Consider the following 18,679-nt stretch of genomic DNA (forward strand, 5'->3'; position numbering starts at 1 on the left):
ATCAGTATCTGCAGCAGATTTCATCACATTTGGTGAAGTTATATCGAAGTTATATGACTAATTACAAAACTTCATAAAATATGCAAATGACCTATTTATTAACTTGACACTGTCCAATGCTTCTAAGTATAATTAGATATATTAGTCCGGGTCAATTGTCATTCCGTGTGTTTTAGTGAAGATTTTTGCCAACCTAGCTCATCAATATACTTAATGGCCAAGTTTTTCAAAAAAAATTGTTGGCATTTTTTCTGACAACTCTGAAGGTCATTTCAAGGTCATTTCCTTAAAATCGACAAAAATCGTTTTTTCTTAGCCATGAACAGACTTTATGGCCAGTTTGCAACCATATTACCTTTGGAAACATGCATTTGATATGAATTATTCCTTACAATCATTAACAGTGAGGTTTTTTTTTTAAAAAAAGGTTATTGTATTAAAAATATAGAACTACTTTACCAAAGGTCAATTGAAGGTCAGTATGAAATTTCTTTCTAATTTTCGTAGAAATGCCTTCCATATCTTAAAACATCACAATGATTACCTTGTATACAATTTCAAATTCATAAAACTTATACAACATTCTCAGGAAGTCAGATGTCTAACATTTACTGTCAAAGGTCAATGACTTTTAATGCCATATCTCTAATATGAAGAAAGTTTTGTTATAAAAGTAATACGATCACACAGCAACTTCAAAACTTTGATAACTCTGCATGAGTGACTTTCAAAAAAAAACCAGATTTTCATGCTTAAGTTGTTAATCATTATCAAAATCATCAACAAAAGTGTCACTTATAGGAGGTGAACAGTTCGGACAATAATTTTCATCAGCCTCACAGTGACACATTTCCGTACATGTGATGTCATTGCATTCGTCTTGCAAGAGCAGATATTTGTTTTGTATATATTTTGTTTACAAGAATATCTGATCAAATGCACAACAGCTTCAGGGAAAGGAGGAAGCATGCTTACTATGGATATGAATGTGTTTTCCTCCAGCTTCCATTGTTAGTTCTGCTGGAGGTGGCAAGTCGGGTTAGGCAATGATATCATTTTCCATATCATTGTTTGATAATGGACTCTGAGAATTGCTTGGATAAGACTGCCTTTGGTTGGTGTACTTCTTGAAAATGATATTGCTTTTCTCAAAATTTTGGCAGCTTTGAACAGTACTCTTACATTTTCCTCTGTACTTTCCTCAGCAACTCCCTGTATTGCTGCATCTTTAGTAGCATTTAGCAAAACCAATTCTGGTTCACTGTGTCGTGCAGATTTTCCAAATTCCACACTTTCATGTGATCAGTTATAATTTTCTTTAATTTCCTATTTCCAATTGATGGGTTCACAATTCCATGTTCCTTACGTATTGCCAAATATGAGTCATTTACTTCACTCAGGTTTAAAACTGAACCTTCAGCAAAAGAATTTTCCAACAAGGAAACAATTGATATCTGCAGCAAGCATGGTGGTATTTTTCATTACCAACATTTGCAGATCCAGTCTCACACAATGGGTCTGCATTTGTGTTTAAATTTCGCAATATATTTTCAATGTTTTTGGTCCAACATCTTTTGTGATTGATATTTAATGTCATGGCTTTAGCATCCTTTGGATCTTTTGCACCACCGAGTCTGACTTTTAACAAGTCTGATTTTCCTTGGTTTACTGCTTTTGTGGTTTTTCCCCAGAATTGAATGAAGAAACCTCATGGAGAGGACCCAAAGGAAATATATATTGTTGACAGACAAAACACATGCTTTTGTCGTATATACTAGCTGATGATCTAGTGAAAGCAACTCAAGGTTCAGATGAACCAGCACTTTGCATGGTAGTTGAGGGTAAAGTTGGTGTACAGGGTCGTCCACGAGCTAAACCTATTAATACAGAGCTATCACATTGCTCTAACGCTTTTTCATAGCGCAATTTTGTTCACTGCAGTAGACCTTTGTGGCAAGTATTTGCATAGCATTCCGTATATGCCAGCGAGCACCACAATCTCGAAGGGAAGAGGAATCATCATCCTTGAGTCTTGAACATATTCTTGGAAAGACATCATCACAAACTTCACCTCTCTGGTGAACAAACTCCAGCACTGTGTCATATTCAGTGGGATAGGTGACACAAGCTCACTACTTGCTTCCTGACATATCAGGCATAACGTCCTCTTTTCGGAGGAATGAAATGCTTTTTACTGAAAGTTTTGGCGCAGTTATTTGCATGCAATGTCAGTTATGTGAAATATGTATATGTGAAATGCAACCACAAAATAACAGATTCGGTGACAATAAAATATATAGCCTTTGGATAACGGCTTCTGAGAAACTACTAACACCGTATATGGCTAATCTCGTCGTTTTTAACCCTAAATAATCTACGGACTCCCAGTGTCTCACAATAAAGGTTCAACCCATTGTTAATGAATCATTTTTCGTACTCAGTATCAATATCTTAACAATGGGTGTCTTGGTTAGTACAACATTGTGCGTACTGGAGTTGACTTTCAAAAGCCACAGGTAATAGCCTATATTCCTCAGCGCAGAGGCTTAGTTTTGATAAATGGCTTCTGCATGTAGCCTATGATTAGCAACAAGTCTCTAATCCCTGCTATTGTTAGGAAAAAATACAAATCGTTTTATATGACTTGGAGAGAAATGCGAGGAAAAGGGATCACTTACTCTCACTACAGGCAGAGAGTACACACTGCTAGTCGCACATCAATCCTGTCTAGTGAAATTTTGCACAGTGGTCTGTAATTTACAACCTACCAGAGTTGGTAATACTGCGGATGGCTTACGCCGAGATGCAGGGAAATTTATGATGTAGTTGTCAACCACAGTGCATGTCAAAAACCGATCTGTGTCATTATTTAACACAGTGCATGGAAAAAGATGTACAACTGCAATACAAGTAAATCCTTGTAATTGCATATAAATTCATATAAAATGGTAAAAAACAAAAACAATAAGGTTTTTTAAATCTTTTATGAGCTGTGAAGTTCCCTTCCACCACTGAGATGTTATAAAGTAATTTGGTCAATGATTATAGCCAATTTGTATGCACTACAATGCTTAATCAATGGAATTTGTGGAGTAACGAATGACCTTGAATTTGACCTTGACAAAGTGGAAAGAAAAAATGCCAACAATGTTTTTTGGACTCTCCAGATATTAAGGAACAAAATGATATATGTTGACAAGAGTCTTCACGAAATGCACACGGAAGCCAAAATCATGACAAGTGACCCCGGACTAATATCAGATCAATATTTGTTGCAAGTATCATCAAGTTTGGTGCAGGAATTTCAGAGTTATCTCACTAATAACAAAAGTTCATTAAATATGCAAATGAGAAGGCAATTGACATGACACTCACAGTATCATCATAATGTTCTGAGATTGTCATCTGTGAAAAGTTTCATGAAATTTTGTGCAGTATTTCTTGATATATGTCTACACTGTCATTACCGTCTCCATAGGGAAACCATTGTACGGAAAAAAATGATATTGCATAACTTCATTAATATGCAAGCCACACTAACCAAAATCTAATCAGTTCTTGCAAGTAGCATATGGTACCTGTCTACCAAATCTGACTTGAATCTGTTCAGGCGTTTTTGAGTTATCGTGTAAACAGACAGACAGACACACACACACACACACACACACACACACACACACACACACACCCACCTATACGTGTCTTCATAACATAGTGAAGGCACCTGTTGCCAACCTACGTTGTGAGGACACCATGAAGGAGTGGGTTTTTGTACATATAACACGCAGAAAAAAAATCTCTGACCCTTAAATAGTGGGGCACACGCTAGATATAAGCTCTAAGTGCCTTAGTTCTCTATATATTGGACCTTCGTGCATATGACGCCAGACCGAGTTGTGAGGGCATGCACTGGTCTTACTATCTATGTGAAAGCTTGTGTGTCAACCTGTTCTCTACTATCTATGTTAGGGCATGTGTGTGTCTGATCATGTCCTACTATCACAGTGACACCCTATGTTAGGGCATGTTTGTGTCTGAACATGTCCTACTATCACAGTGACACCACTAATGCAAAAGCACCTGCAAACTACAAACAAGTTAAACTAGGAAAAGCAAACGATCTATGTTTAATTATATTCCCCTCCTTTCAACTTTGTCCAATAATGACTCAGTATAACATTTTTTTAGACTCTGCATGTGCTTTTACTGGACAATATTAGTGTTAATATTGTAGACATGAAATGGTTTATCTTTGTAATTCCCCTGAATATATTTTTGCAATGTAGCGAGTTGCTAATACTTATTTCCACCAGCCTTAAATGTTGCTCCTTATTTCAAATTCACATTATGGAAAATTCTTGTACAAATATGAAATAAATTCAAAAAAGTTTAAGACTAATAGCTCTAACTTTTGACTCTTTTCCCCAGAGTTTTTATTCTGTGAATCAACTGCCGTTGTGGTTCAAATCCATGAAGCATGATGAAATACTCTGTGTTCAGCTGTCAACACAGCCCAATGTGTACAGTCAGCAATGATATTGCGTATTTTACAAAATATGGGCATGTAGTATTTGTAGGGGATTGCCTTCAAATTTACTTAAAATTCAACGTATTACTAATCCTACGTTCTTCTGGTAACAATATGATTATATTCTCTAAATATGCATATTTTCCCTACATTTAAACATCTGTTGCCTTTTGAGAACGTATAGTTTTGGCATGCCATAAAGACAGCATCTGTGGGACCCTGAACAACCAATCGCAAAGAAATTAAACAGGCGGTTTTCATCAATAAATAACGTTTTTAGGTCGTTTGCATCTTTATATAACCCGATGGCCCGAAACCAGCGATTTTCATACCGGACCAATAACTCTTGAAAGATGCCCTGCTGTGCCTAAAGACGCGGGCCAGTAACTTTTCCTTATGTACAGAAGTTTACCAGAATGTTTTGCTAAGCTAAATACCTGGCAAACTTATCCAAAGATACGAAATTTATTCTTTCAGGAGATATGCAAAACGTGAAATTCGCAAATAAAAGGTGAACAGACTGATCGGTACTGCAGCAAAGCGTAAGACCTTACCTCACGTTTTCTCTCTGGAGTAGTAGCGCTATTCAATATGTTCCCCATTTCTTAAGCATGCGTTAGGTTTGAGATCTCGTCGTGGTCATAAAAGAGTAATTGTTTAGCGTATCTACCATGATGCATGTGTAACATGATTGGAAATAATTTGGGATAATTGGATTTTCATATTTTTCAAATTTCTCGAAAGTGTTTCGTTTGGTGCCGTATAGCTGAATGTTGCAATATTGCAAATTACTCATCAAAGCAAGTGTGTAATGTAAAAAGAAAATCAGAAGAGATTACATTACTTCACCATCCAATTATCCCAAATTAGTTCCAATCGTGTTTACTGGACAACACAGTATCGAAATTAGAATTGTTTGTTCAGATCATAGACCCTCGACAAACACTATGGCCAGATATGTGAGGTGGTGAAATCTTCGATATTGGATATTTACCCACCGTTTTAGACAAGTCTAGTACCGTATAATTTAAGTTAGGGTCGGACTACATAAGTTGGGCTTGGTCCCTAGACCGCGGGGCCAAATGTACATAAAGGTAGTGTCTCCCAGATAAACATCGATTATTTGCCCGCAATTTGACAAGTATAGTATCGTCTAGTATCAAAGTTCGAGCCGCAATGATGAAGTCGGCCTTAACAAGATCTGTGACGCGGCAAATCGGACATATATCGGACATTTGTCCAGAAAATCGCCGATTAACATCGGTGATTTTACATAGCCCAGACGTGCCCGAGACACGAAACGAATCATTCTAGTGACGATATTAGGATCCCAGTCGCCAATATAAATATCGAGTTAATATCTGTGATTTCACAGATCCGGCGTGTCGAGACGCAGGGCGAATCATTCAAGATTTGCCTAGTATCGTTTACTATAAAGAGTTCCAAAATCGCCGATATGTATCAGCCTGAAGTAAATTATTGGCAGTTTCTCAAACCCGGCGTGCCGCAACAGAAGGCAAGTCATTCTTGTATCGTCTGGTACCGATATTAAACCCGATATATAGAATGTTATGTGTGACGGAAATATGTCGGACGTCAAATTTCGGTGCTAGAAAGTAAATGCCCGATATTTAAACATTATGCAAAGTACTGTCTTCATTGTATTTTGACCTTGATGGCCATTTGCCTTGCTCACTGTAATGATTACGCTAAGGCCTGCATTTTAAATTTGGGATTCATCTTTTACCGTGGGTTTCAACACTTCAGTATTATTTCTCTTCATTAGCTGCCCTAATTTTTTGTATTTGACGATGAGTCCCTCAAAGGGGAGAAGGCAGAATCGTTTTTTGAAGAGCCAAGTAATGTATTGACTCCATTTTTGTGTGATCCAGTGTTTGTGCTGCCAAAATTTAACCATCCCTGATCGGATTTCTGGATGCTTAGCATTACCGTGTTGGGACATATTTCAAGCCCCTTTCGCTGATTTCATATGTTTCTTTTTTAACACTGAGATCAGTTGCCCCGAGTTTTAGTTTTGATTGTCATCTTCATTCGCAGAATTAAAAAAGAAATAAGAATTAAAAGGCCAGTACTACAGTAGAGATTTTGCGTGCGTTTCGCACACTGCTCACTACAGACCCGCATGCATCCACACCAAAAGCCATGGTGACATTTGAGGCAGTTCTACAGAAGTACGTACTTGCATTAATACATATACCATATGGGAGCTAATATTGTACATGTACATTTGACAAATTTAGCTTTTAGGGAACAATATTTTAAAAACTTCGAAAAATTACTGAAGGCAAGAATTTTCACTGTCAATTCCATGTGTTCAAAATAGTTAAACCACTTTGGTGTGTGCAATAATACCCTTACTTTGTTGGTTGAACCAGATATGTTTGTGTGTATAAAAAGTCGTCACTTTGGTAGTTCACCACTTTGGTGTGTGCAATTATGCCCTTGCTTTGTCGACTGAACCAGATATGTTTGTGTGTATAAAAGTCGTCACTTTGGTAGTTAAACTGTTTTGGTGTGTGCAATTATGCCCTTGCTTTGTTGGGTGAACCAGATATGTTTGTGTGTATAAAAAGTCGTCACTTTGGTAGTTAACCACTTTGGTGTGTGCAATTATGCCCTTGCTTTGTTGGGTGAACCAGATATGTTTGTGTGTATAAAAAGTCGTCACTTTGATAGTTAATAAACTGCTTTTGTGTGTGCAATTATGCCCTTGCTTTGTTGGTTGAACCTGACGGGTGTTACATCCATATACAACACAACCTTAAAAATGTTGAAAAATATTTGAAATTTTCAACTCTAAAATGCGCTAGTCTTTAAAAGGGAGTTCATCAATACAGATTATGTATCAGTTCACTTGTGTCTAGTCTACTACCTTACAAGGGACTAGCAATCGAAGATTTGAACAATAAAATATTTTGACAAAAATTCACAGTACCAATCTGAAGATGCGAATCTTCATATTCAAGTCACTTATTGCTGTATTGGGCCAAAGTTTCAATGATATATATATTTGTGCAGTTTCACAAGTCCTTAAAATACTAATTTGTGCCCTAAAATTATCAAATTTGGGTCACATTAGATCAAATTGAAAAAAAAAACAAGCAATTTTAAAACCAGTGCTACTATGTACTGAGGTACATGGCTTTTTGACTTGGATGGATATACAATTAAACTGCCAAACAGGACATTGAAAGGGTGCCACTACATCCAGGTGCTTTATCGTAAAATTTGTTGGGACTGCTCCAAAGTGGCCATTATAGACGAGAGGCTGTGCTGCATAGATGGTCCTTAACACAGATTTGACTGTACATACGTGCAATTTCTAGCTTGTAAGAATAGCTTCCATTAACATGGCATTACACCAGAAGTTTTACATACCAACATTATGTCAGTACTATAGTTTTATCAGAATCAGTAACATTATCTAAACCTTTTCTGACATTTTCTATCCATGCTTTAGCACAGACAGAAATATGTTTGATGACTTTAGTTAGTTGTAGTTCAGTTGCATTGGTAACTGAATCAAAACAGAAAGGAGAACAACATTGATTGCATTTTATGAAATAGCTTTAATGACATGCTTAATTGCCATCAATGAAACAAGGAACATTACAATCAACATCGCTATACATATGGAAGCGAATGCAACAATGTCAAATACCAGTAGTTAAGCTATATTATCTTTCCTCAGATAATAAGTCATTGACAATGACACAGTCCCCACTTGTTAATGGGTACTTTAATTACAAGTACTCTTAGAGGAAAGAGTCCTCTTCATTAATTAGGTCTGTGATTAAAAATACAACGATACAAAATGGGCTTAATGGCCAAAATTGAGTTCAATGGTGGTGAAACCATAAAACCAATGTAAGCCGCCATACTAATTACAAAAGGTCATTAAAATGAATCGATTAGTACTTAATCTAAAGGATGCTGCCAAACATTTTTGCATCCTATCCTAACACTGACAGATTATCACCGGTACCATATTTCATAAATTTTGATGCAGTACTTTGGACATCCATGCTAAAAAAAACTAAAATCCACTATGTAAATGCAAACTAACAATTACTCTACATATACAAGTGATACCACTAAGTGTCATTGATTTGTATTTACAACACTATGAGATCAAAATCTCTACCAAGTGTCATCAAATTTAACACAGTATCTGTGGATATATCATTCTAATTAGGAAAGTTCATTACATATGCAATTACAAATTAACTAACTTGACACTGATAAATGTCTTTTTCATTGTTAAAGTAATGCGAGCTTAACATCTGTACCAAGTTTCATGAAATTTAATGCAGTATAATATTCACATGATACTGCTACATGCCGTTAAACAAATTGATTTGCATATGTATGACATAGGTCAATGTCCTTGTGCCATCTTTGAATGATGCTAGTGGAAATATGTCCTGAGTTATAGCTCTGTAGTGAAAAAATTGTAACAAAATGGCCACCTGGCAGCCATTATATTGCATTGGACTGTGAAACCAATAGACATGCATATTTATGAAAAGCATGATAGGTCAATGTCCTTATGGTAGGTCAATGTCCTTGTACTAACTTTGAAAAAAATCTGTTGATATATTTCCAAATTATAGCTGAGGACATGACAAAATAATAACGAAATAGCCACAAGGCAGCCATATTGCATCTGACTGTGAAACAAATTGACATGCATATTTATGACATAGATCACTGTCCTTGTACCAAGTTTAAAATCCAATGATACATGTCTGAGTGAAGGACATGAAAGAATTGTAACAAAATGGCCACCATGCAGCCATATTGGATTATATTGTGAAACAAAATGACTTGCATATGTATGATATAGGTCAATGTCCTTGTACCAACTTTGAATAAAGTTGGTTGAGATGTGCCTGAGTTGTGGCTCCGTACATGAAAAAAAATTGTAACAAAATGGCCGCATGGTTGCCATATTTGATCGTATCACAAAACAAATCAAATTGGATATGCATGACAGAGGTCAATGTCCTTTTACCAACTTTAAATAGAATCGGTTGAGACTTGCTCGAGTTGTGGCTCCGTACATGAAAAAATTGTAACAAAATGGCTGCACGGAAGCCATATAGGATCATATCAAGAAAAAAATTGATGTGCATATGCATCATATAGGTCAATGTCGCTGTACAAACTTTGAAAAAATTCTGTTGAGATATATACCTGAGTTATTGCTCCTTACATGAAAAAAATCATTAAAAAATGGCCGCCATGCAGCTATATTGGATTGTATCAAAACACAATCAATGTGTATGTGCATGACATAGGTCAATGTCCTTGTACCAACATTGAATAAAATCAGTTGAAAAAATGCCTGATTTATGGCTCAGTACATGAAAAAATTGTAAAAAAATGGCCGCCATGCTGCCATATTGGATCATATCATGAAACAAATTGACGTGCATATGTATTATATAGGTCAATGTCCTTGTACAAACTTTAAATAAAATGGGTTGAGATGTGCCTGAGTTATGGCTCTGTACATGAAAAAAAAATCATAACAAAATAGCTGCTATATTTGATCGTATCACAAAACAAATTGACATGCATATGTATGACATATGAAGTAATCCTTGTACCAAGTTTGAATGAAATCACTCCAGGCATCTCTGAGATATCTTCGTGAACGGACGGACGCACAGACAGACGGATGCACACATGGACGGACAGACGGACATGACCAAACCTATAAGTCTCCCCGGACAGTGTCCATGGGGACTAAAAATTAGAAAGCTAGACATGCATCAAATATATAAAGAAGGTAACATCATGGGCTACAAATAATCCTCAATATTCTGTATTGTTTTTGGTAAAGTATTGTCATCAACAGACGCAACACAGCAACTTGATTCAGATCATGAAATTGATGTACACCTGCATGTACAAATTGTAATTTATATTACGCAATCAATTTTTAAAGTAATACGCCATTTTTAAGTTGCTGTGAGCCCATGCCAAAACACAAGGAATTAAGCTTTTCGCCACTAGGGGCACTATTATTCTGACCGGAAGAGAGGGCTATTTTTCCCACTTCAATCTGTACGTACAGCATGAGCATGTAAAACAGGCATTGGTACAGATGGATGGACCTGGCTTCATTTCCTTCATGATACTGGGAGAAAAATATGGTCAAAAGTTACAGCTACTGTGGTCTAACTTTGATCTCATTCATGCTATGTCAATTTCATATTTTTCAATTGTTTGATTTTATTCCACACTTGACTTTTAATTTGTCTCCATTGTCTTCGACGGAGAATTGGATACTTCTTTATACAGCAAAGAATTTCATCGCGGCCAGGACATTTTAGCGTTTTTAAATTCACATCAAAATGGTCATAGATGGCTTTATTCTCTGCTGACGACCAATCTCTCAACTTTCTTTCAGGCGACTGTCTTTGATTTAGTTCTGTAGAAAATAAAACATTTCATAAATTTTTGATAAAAAAATTCTTCATACAATATCAACCGACTTATATCAAAAAGTCATGAGCATGCATTATTGAAAGAGTCTTGCAGTTTAATTTGCCTTCAAATAGGCAAATAGTGTGAAGCTAGTGAATGTAAGTTAATGTGATAAAAGAATGCATTTTAGACTCTGGAAATTTGTCAGAATTGGTACTGTCCCATAAGGATGATGGGAAAACGAGAATGAGTCAAATGGAAGGCAGCCACAGAAACAAAACCTGGTGCATAAAAAGGCCTAAGAATGCGTGTAATGTACAAGGATGTCTATATGGTTTACATGATTTAAGTAGTGATTATGTTTGTATTTACATTTACATGATGAATTTGGTTTACTGTCCAATAGAACATTTCCTGTACTTCGCATTATAGATTAGACTTGTTTACATCGTACAAGAGCCATAATAAACGTCATCTACACACTGAGAGAAACTTCTCAGTGAAGTGCTTCATTTTAATCGATGACAAATTCATCACTAGGTCATTTAACACTGTGTGATGTTTGCGACAGTCTATGTGATTTCATACTCACTCTGTGGTTGTTCTGTTGAATTATCATCAAATTCAGCACTGTCTGTCACTACAGAACTAGTTAGACTGGTGGACGTGATGCTAGACGTGGCATTTTCTGTCACTGCAGATGCTGATGTCAACGCCAAATGAGGTTGGGTACAGCAAAGACCAGTGACTGTATCAATAGAACCATACTCATTATGACCATCTCCTTTTTTCTCCTCATTACCACCACCAACATCACCATCTTCATCATCTTTGTCATCATCATCATCATCATCACCAGCGTCGTCATCATCATCATCGATAAACTCTGTTACAGACGAAATGAATAATTCCGCGCCTGTTCAAGTCACTGATGTACAATGGTAGGTCAGGAAATACAAAGATTACAATATCCAGGACAATAAAATCAGGATTATTAACTAAAAGGATTAGGCAAGAGTAAATATTTTTTTTGTTTCACACCCACAAGTGCAGAAGTATTTTCAGATTTTATGAAAGACAAAGTGTATTAGAAATGTCCAGCCCTGTCTAACTTTTTCCATCCTCAAAACTTATGTTACAAATTTGACGCTTTTTGTTAAAATCAGAATATCATGAACTATGAAAGTGAAAAGGCAATCATGATTGTCTTTGTTTTGGGTTCTATAATAAGGGACTGGTCAGTTTCTTCGGCCCGGGGGTTCTTGGCCGGGGGGGCCGGTGGATTATTTTTTGCCGACGTCAAAAAGTGGCTGACCCCCCTATTCCAAATTTTGAAAACAGGGTGACCCCCCTCATTTCCAAATTTCAAAAACAGGGTGACCCCCCCCCCCCCCCCCCCCCCCCCCCCCCCCCCCCCCCCACCCCCCGGCGCGACATAGGTATAAAACAAATAAGGTGGACATATATATATATATATATATATATATATTATATATATATTATATATATATATATACGTATATATATTATATTTTACATTTTACATATATTCATATTTTAAATAGTCATTCTATGTTTTAATGAAATTGTTGACATGTCAGTTGTAAGATAGGAATTTCAAAGTGTAAATCTTAAAGTTTGAATACAGTACATTTTGAATGAGCTGTATTTTGAATGAGCTGTAAATGTATTTCACACTTTCTATGCTTAACCAGATGTCCTGCACTGTTGTACAGAAATGGATGACAATCATTAATATCAAAGAGGAAAAAGCAGTGAATCAAAAACTTTGATGGGTGTTAAGACTTGCCAACCATCCAATTAAATCTCCTGAGGAGCCATAGAGAGCTTTTTTAGCCAAATCTGATGTGTACAGTGTCTGAGAGGACCTTCTCTTGTAACATTGAAACCATAAAAGCACAGCTAATAATGACAAAAACTGCCTTTTTAACTGTTATTTTGTTCATAAAAAAGCATCTTTCTACAGAAAACCTGTGACACAAAGGAAAATAATTGCATCAATGAGAAGGAAAGATATCTTGTCATTTTTCTATCCCTAAAATAAGTCACTGTATCAAATATATATTGTGAAATATTTGTGCATGTTGCTTTCTCATACTGAATTCTCATAGAGAGAACAGAAAAGTATCAGGAATTTGTCATCCTTTTCATATGAAATGCAGATTTCATAATGGTACACTTTCGCTTAGCAAACATCAAGATATCTCTGATTTTTTAAAGTATTGCGCCCGAAGTGGCGCGCCGAAAAATATGAACCATCCTGATATCTCTGATATATATGCCTTGTATAGTAAAGTCATGCACCTGAAGGGCATGCTGAAAAATGTCTGATATATTAAAGTAATGAGCTTGAAGAGCACGCTGAAAAATATTGAACATACAGATATCTCTGATGTATGTATGCTTGATATGTTAAAGTTGGGCGTGCTGAAAAATATGACTGATTATTAAAGTTATGCGCCCAAAGGGCGCGCCGAAAAATACAACTGAATGATGAAATTTGTGGCTGACACTAGCATTTAGGCAATGATGAGCCTGTTTGAAAATTCAAAAACACAATGACCCCCTATTGGGCATTTCAAAAACATGGTGACCCCCCCTATCACCAAAGTCAAAAACAGGGTGAAACCCCCCCATGAATCCACCCCCCCCCCCCAGGCTGAAGAAACTGACCAGTCCCTAACACTTTATACAAAGCCCATGCATTTAGCTTGCATTCACAGACTGTATATTGTCAACATTGAACTGATTTAAATCTGATAGAGTGGTTGGGCTGTTCACTTCCTCGGTCATTGTTTACTTTTTGTTTTGTCTTCAGCTACTGTACCTCTTTAGTATAAAATTGGGTCCTAAAATAACAAGATTTTAGGTCTAAAATGGGCTCCAGCAAGTACTCTCGCCAACCCCTCCCTCCATCCCCAGACTGGGACCGGTCCTGGAGGCTAAGTGGGACCAGTCCCAGAATGAATTTTGAAGGCATCTGGGACTGGTCCTGGGAGCCAACTTGGACCAGTCCTAGAAGCCAACTGGGACCAGTCCCAGAATGCACTTTGAGCCAACTCAGAGTTCCAGTAAACAGTCCCAGTTGGGGGTTTGAGCTACCCTTACATACCTCAGATATTTCTTGACTGCGAGAGAAGTTTCGTACATTCCCTTCACCACTGCATGTTCGCTTTTCAGCGAAATGTTTCCAAGGATTAAATGTAGATGTATCAATATTTTGTGAACATGCACTCAAACCCATCAAATTAAATTCCGACCAGTGTTAGATGGGCTCAATTTCAAAACAAAGTGTATAAGTATTAAGTAAATTGCCTACTTTTCTTGTAACATATAACATCTCGTAAACTACAGCCAGTGCATTGACGGTTATTGGGCGCCATCCCATATAGATATTACCCAACAGAAAGATTTGCACAAGTCAGTTAATTTTACTAATTGTTGGGTACAGGTGATACACTTTGACATTGTCAAATGCAATATTGTCAATATGTGGTAAAAAAGTGCATGTAGTCAACAACAAGCGGCAGCCAACGCCAACCCTTTGATATGATGTTGCGAATACATAAACACATCTCTCATAGTCAAGAAATCTGTCTGTGTGAAACACTGAAAATCCAAGGTAAATTGACCTGCACTGTAACTGGTTGAAAATACTTTGAAGAAAGATCCAATGGTCTTACCTATTAACACATTTTCTGGCTTGATATCTCTATGCAGAATATCAGCACTATGTAGTTCCTTCAACCCTGTCAAAAATTGTATGCACAACTCGACACGTCTATAGAAAGTTGGTACCAGTCTGTCACGAAATGGACACGACTTATCTTCAATTAGCTCTTTGAGATTATATTCACATAACTGACTTGCAAAATATGTGAAGTCATCATCTTGTCTGTAGCAAATGTACTTTAGAACATGAGACATCTGCAAGTCTTTAACTGCATCAAAGAATTCCAATTCTGATTGCACAAAATCAGTGTTTATTCTCTTGACAGCAACATACTGATCACTTATTTTTCCAACGAATACCTGTGCTCCATTGCTTCCAGTGGCTATTTTGCACTGTTTACTAAATAGCAAACCATTTATCTGTCTTTGACCATCACCTTCATTCAATTTGGTAAATGCTTCTGCCCATCGACTATCCTGAAAATAGAAATGTCATACAACTTTAATATCTGTATGGCGTTAAGACCATATCCTAAAAGATTCATTTTTTATTGTGTAGAATTGTGCTAGGAGATGTTGCCTGCAGGTTCTGCATTATTGCTGTTTTACTGACTTTGAATCTGATTGAGCAAACGAATTTTGACATTTTCTTAAAAGCATTCAGACTTTTGAAACTGATTTGGTGAAAAAAATGGGGCCTGTGGTTTTAAGCCACAAGGTTTTATAATTTGTATTTCAGCTCATTGTAAATGTCAATTACTGGGAGTAATTAATTGAATTGAAAATATTCAATAAAAATAATTTTTCTGGAGGCTTCAGCAAACAACATATGATCAACAGACAGCATGTCAATATCACTCACAATCTGATTTTTCATCTGTCATCTTTGTTAAATTTTATCAATTCATTAAATTAAAACATAAGGCATTGCAGTTTTTTTTCAGTTTCAATTTACTTTAAACATTAAGTAAAAGAAAACCTCTATTAACAATTCAGAGGTCAATGACAAAGCCTGGGTCCACTTTGCTACATTAAAGCTATAGTGTCTCAGACTTTTCCTAACAAGTCATTGACAATGACACAGTCCCCACTTGTACTTTAATTACAAGTCCTTTGAGAGGAAAGAGTCCTCTTCATTAATTAGGTCTGTGATTAAAAATACTGCGATACAGATGGGGCTTAATTAATGGGCCAAAAATGAGTTCCATGGTGGTGAAAACATAAAACCAATATAAGCCACCATACTAATTACAAAAGGTCATTAAATGAATCAATTAGTACTTGATCAACAGGATGCTGCAAAACATTTTTGCATCCTATCCTAACACTGACAGATTATCACCAGTACCATATTTCATAAAGTTTGATGTAGTACTTTGGACATTCACTCTAAAAACAACAAGTCCCAAGACTGTGTCCACTGGGACTGAAACACCATTAACAAAATGAAACAAAGTCATCTGGCAGCCATATTTGATCATATTGTTGAAATATTCTATGTGCAAATAAAAGATACAGTGTGTTGTCCATGTGCCAAGTTGACATTATTCAAAACATCTACTAGCTTTAGCCATAAAATACAGGAGGCGAAATGCCCATCAGGTGCCCATCTTTGATTGTATTGTGGAAAAAAATGGGAAACTGGCAGTGAAATGCCAGTCAGGTGGCCATCTTGCATTGTATTATGGAAAACAAAATGGCCAACTGGTAGCCATATATTGGATCTATCACAACAAAAATCAACATTCTCATGTATGACTATATCTGTATGTCCTTGTACCAATTTTGAAAGAAATCTGTTGAGACATGTCTGAGTTATGGCTCAAAACACACAAAAAAAATCGTACTGAAATGGCTGCTATGACAAAGATCTGTGCCCTTGTACCCAATTTGAAAGAAATCGGTTCAGATATGCCTTAGTTATGGCTTAAAACACGAAAAAATTGTAACAAAACGGCTGCCTGGTGGCCATCTTGGATCATATTACAACAAAAATCAATATGCATATGTATGACATAGATCAATGCCCTTGTACCAAATTTGAAAGAAATCAGTTGAGATATGCCTCAGTTATGGCTGAAAACACAAAAAAAATCGTAACAAAATGGCCGTCTGGCGGCCATCTTGGATCGTATCACAAAAGCAATCGATGTGCATCTGTACGGGGTAGGGTACTTTCCTTGTGCAAAGTTTGAAAGAAATTGACCATGGCATGTCTGAGATATCTGCGTGAACGGATGGACTCACGGATGGACAAACGGACGGACATGACCCAATCTATAAGCCCCCTGGACTTCATCCGTGGGGACTAAAAACTGTGTCACTGCATCCTTTTTGCAATATGAATACGATGAGAAACTAAATTTTTATTTTTCTTGGCCTTATACGTGGGAGTCTATGGAGAACTGACTTATACATTGGAGTCTATGGAGAACTGCCTTGTACATGGGAGTCTATGGAGGTGTAAACTAAAAAGTCCTCTAACACGGCCAAATTTGATCGCATTGTGAAACAAATCGACATGCATCTGTATGGGGTAGGGTACTATCATTGTGCAAAGTTTGAAAGAAATTGACCAGGGCATGTCTGAGATATCTGCGTGAACGGACGGACGGACAGACGGACATGACCCAATCTATGTCACCCCGGACTTCGTCCGTTGGGACTAAAAATCAACTTAGCCTGAAATTGAGCCATCATTTGCGCCAAATTTGGACATATACCAGTACATGTAATTCCTTACATTCGATCTCATCTCATTACGATCAAAAACCTGAAAATTTACTTCGAGTGAACCTACAGAAACAAGCAAGCACTTCCAAACGCGTACAATTTTGCCGTAACAACGATGCCTCACACAGTAAAGTCACGCTAGAGAGTCATACATGCTTGTTTGTGTTTCTTCTTCTGTGCCACTGAAATGGTACATAAATAAACAGACTCCCCAGCAAACTGAACGAGTGTACCGGTAAATGTGTTGATTGTTGCCAAGGATTTCCAGCTCAAAGGACCGTTACTTTGGACTCAGTCTCCACGCCAATAAACAATTACATTGAGACACTGTAGCTTTAACAGATGAATTCTCTGACAAGTGGTTTGATTCATAAGTTGCTCAATAGAACCAACAGAAATTTCAAATTTTCATATAACTGTAAATGATGAACACAAATCTGATATAAAAAATAGTTGGCTTCTCATTAACTTGTGACCTTACCGGTTGATTTTGGCACTTTGGTCCTTTACCGGGTGATGGCAACTCAATATTGTCCATTGTAACATCATTGGACTTGACCTCTGAACTTGGCAAGTGTGTTTTGCAATCAGGTCCTTCATCAGGTGATGGCAACTCAATATTGTCCATTGAAACTTCATTGGATTTGACCTCTGAACTTGGCAAGTGTGTTTTGCAATCAGGTCCTTCATCAGGTGATGGCAACTCAATATTGTCCATTGTAACATCATTGGACTTGACCTCTGAACTTGGCAAGTGTGTTTTGCAATCAGGTCCTTCATCAGGTGATGGCAACTCAATATTGTCCATTGTAACATCATTGGACTTGACCTCTGAACTTGGCAAGTGTGTTTTGCAATCAGGTCCTTCACCAGGTGATGGCAACTCAATATTGTCCATTGTAACATCATTGGACTTGACCTCTAAACTTGGCAAGTGTGTTTTGCAATCAGGTCCCCCACCAGGTGATGGCAACTCAATATTGTCCATTGTAACATCATTGGACTTGACCTCTGAACTTGGCAAGTGTGTTTTGCAATCAGGTCCTTCACCAGGTGATGGCAACTCAATATTGTCCATTGTAACATCATTGGACTTGACCTCTGAACTTGGCAAGTGTGTTTTGCAATCAGGTCCTTCACCAGGTGATGGCAACTCAATATTGTCCATTGTAACATCATTGGATTTGACCTCTGAACTTGGCAAGTGTGTTTTGCAATCAGGTCCTTCATCAGGTGATGGCAACTCAATATTGTCCATTGTAACATCAT

The 18,679-nt window shown here is 37.0% G+C and overlaps 1 protein-coding gene across 1 annotated transcript; it reads right to left on the reverse strand.

Moving 5' to 3' along the window:
• Nucleotides 1-8,098: 8,098 nt before the first annotated feature.
• LOC139129093 (uncharacterized) lies at nucleotides 8,099-18,165 on the reverse strand. Its single transcript, XM_070694758.1, has 4 exons — nucleotides 17,892-18,165; nucleotides 14,689-15,154; nucleotides 11,577-11,870; nucleotides 8,099-10,988 (listed from the first exon to the last, which is right to left on the reverse strand). The coding sequence occupies exons 1-4, from the start codon at nucleotides 18,126-18,128 to the stop codon at nucleotides 10,756-10,758; spliced, it is 1,230 nt and encodes a 409-aa protein (XP_070550859.1). The 5' UTR covers nucleotides 18,129-18,165; the 3' UTR covers nucleotides 8,099-10,755.
• Between the last annotated feature and the right edge of the window lie 514 nt (nucleotides 18,166-18,679).

The sequence above is a fragment of the Ptychodera flava genome, unplaced genomic scaffold, assembly GCF_041260155.1.
Source record: "Ptychodera flava strain L36383 unplaced genomic scaffold, AS_Pfla_20210202 Scaffold_91__1_contigs__length_413411_pilon, whole genome shotgun sequence".
Taxonomy (NCBI): Eukaryota; Metazoa; Hemichordata; class Enteropneusta; family Ptychoderidae; genus Ptychodera; species Ptychodera flava.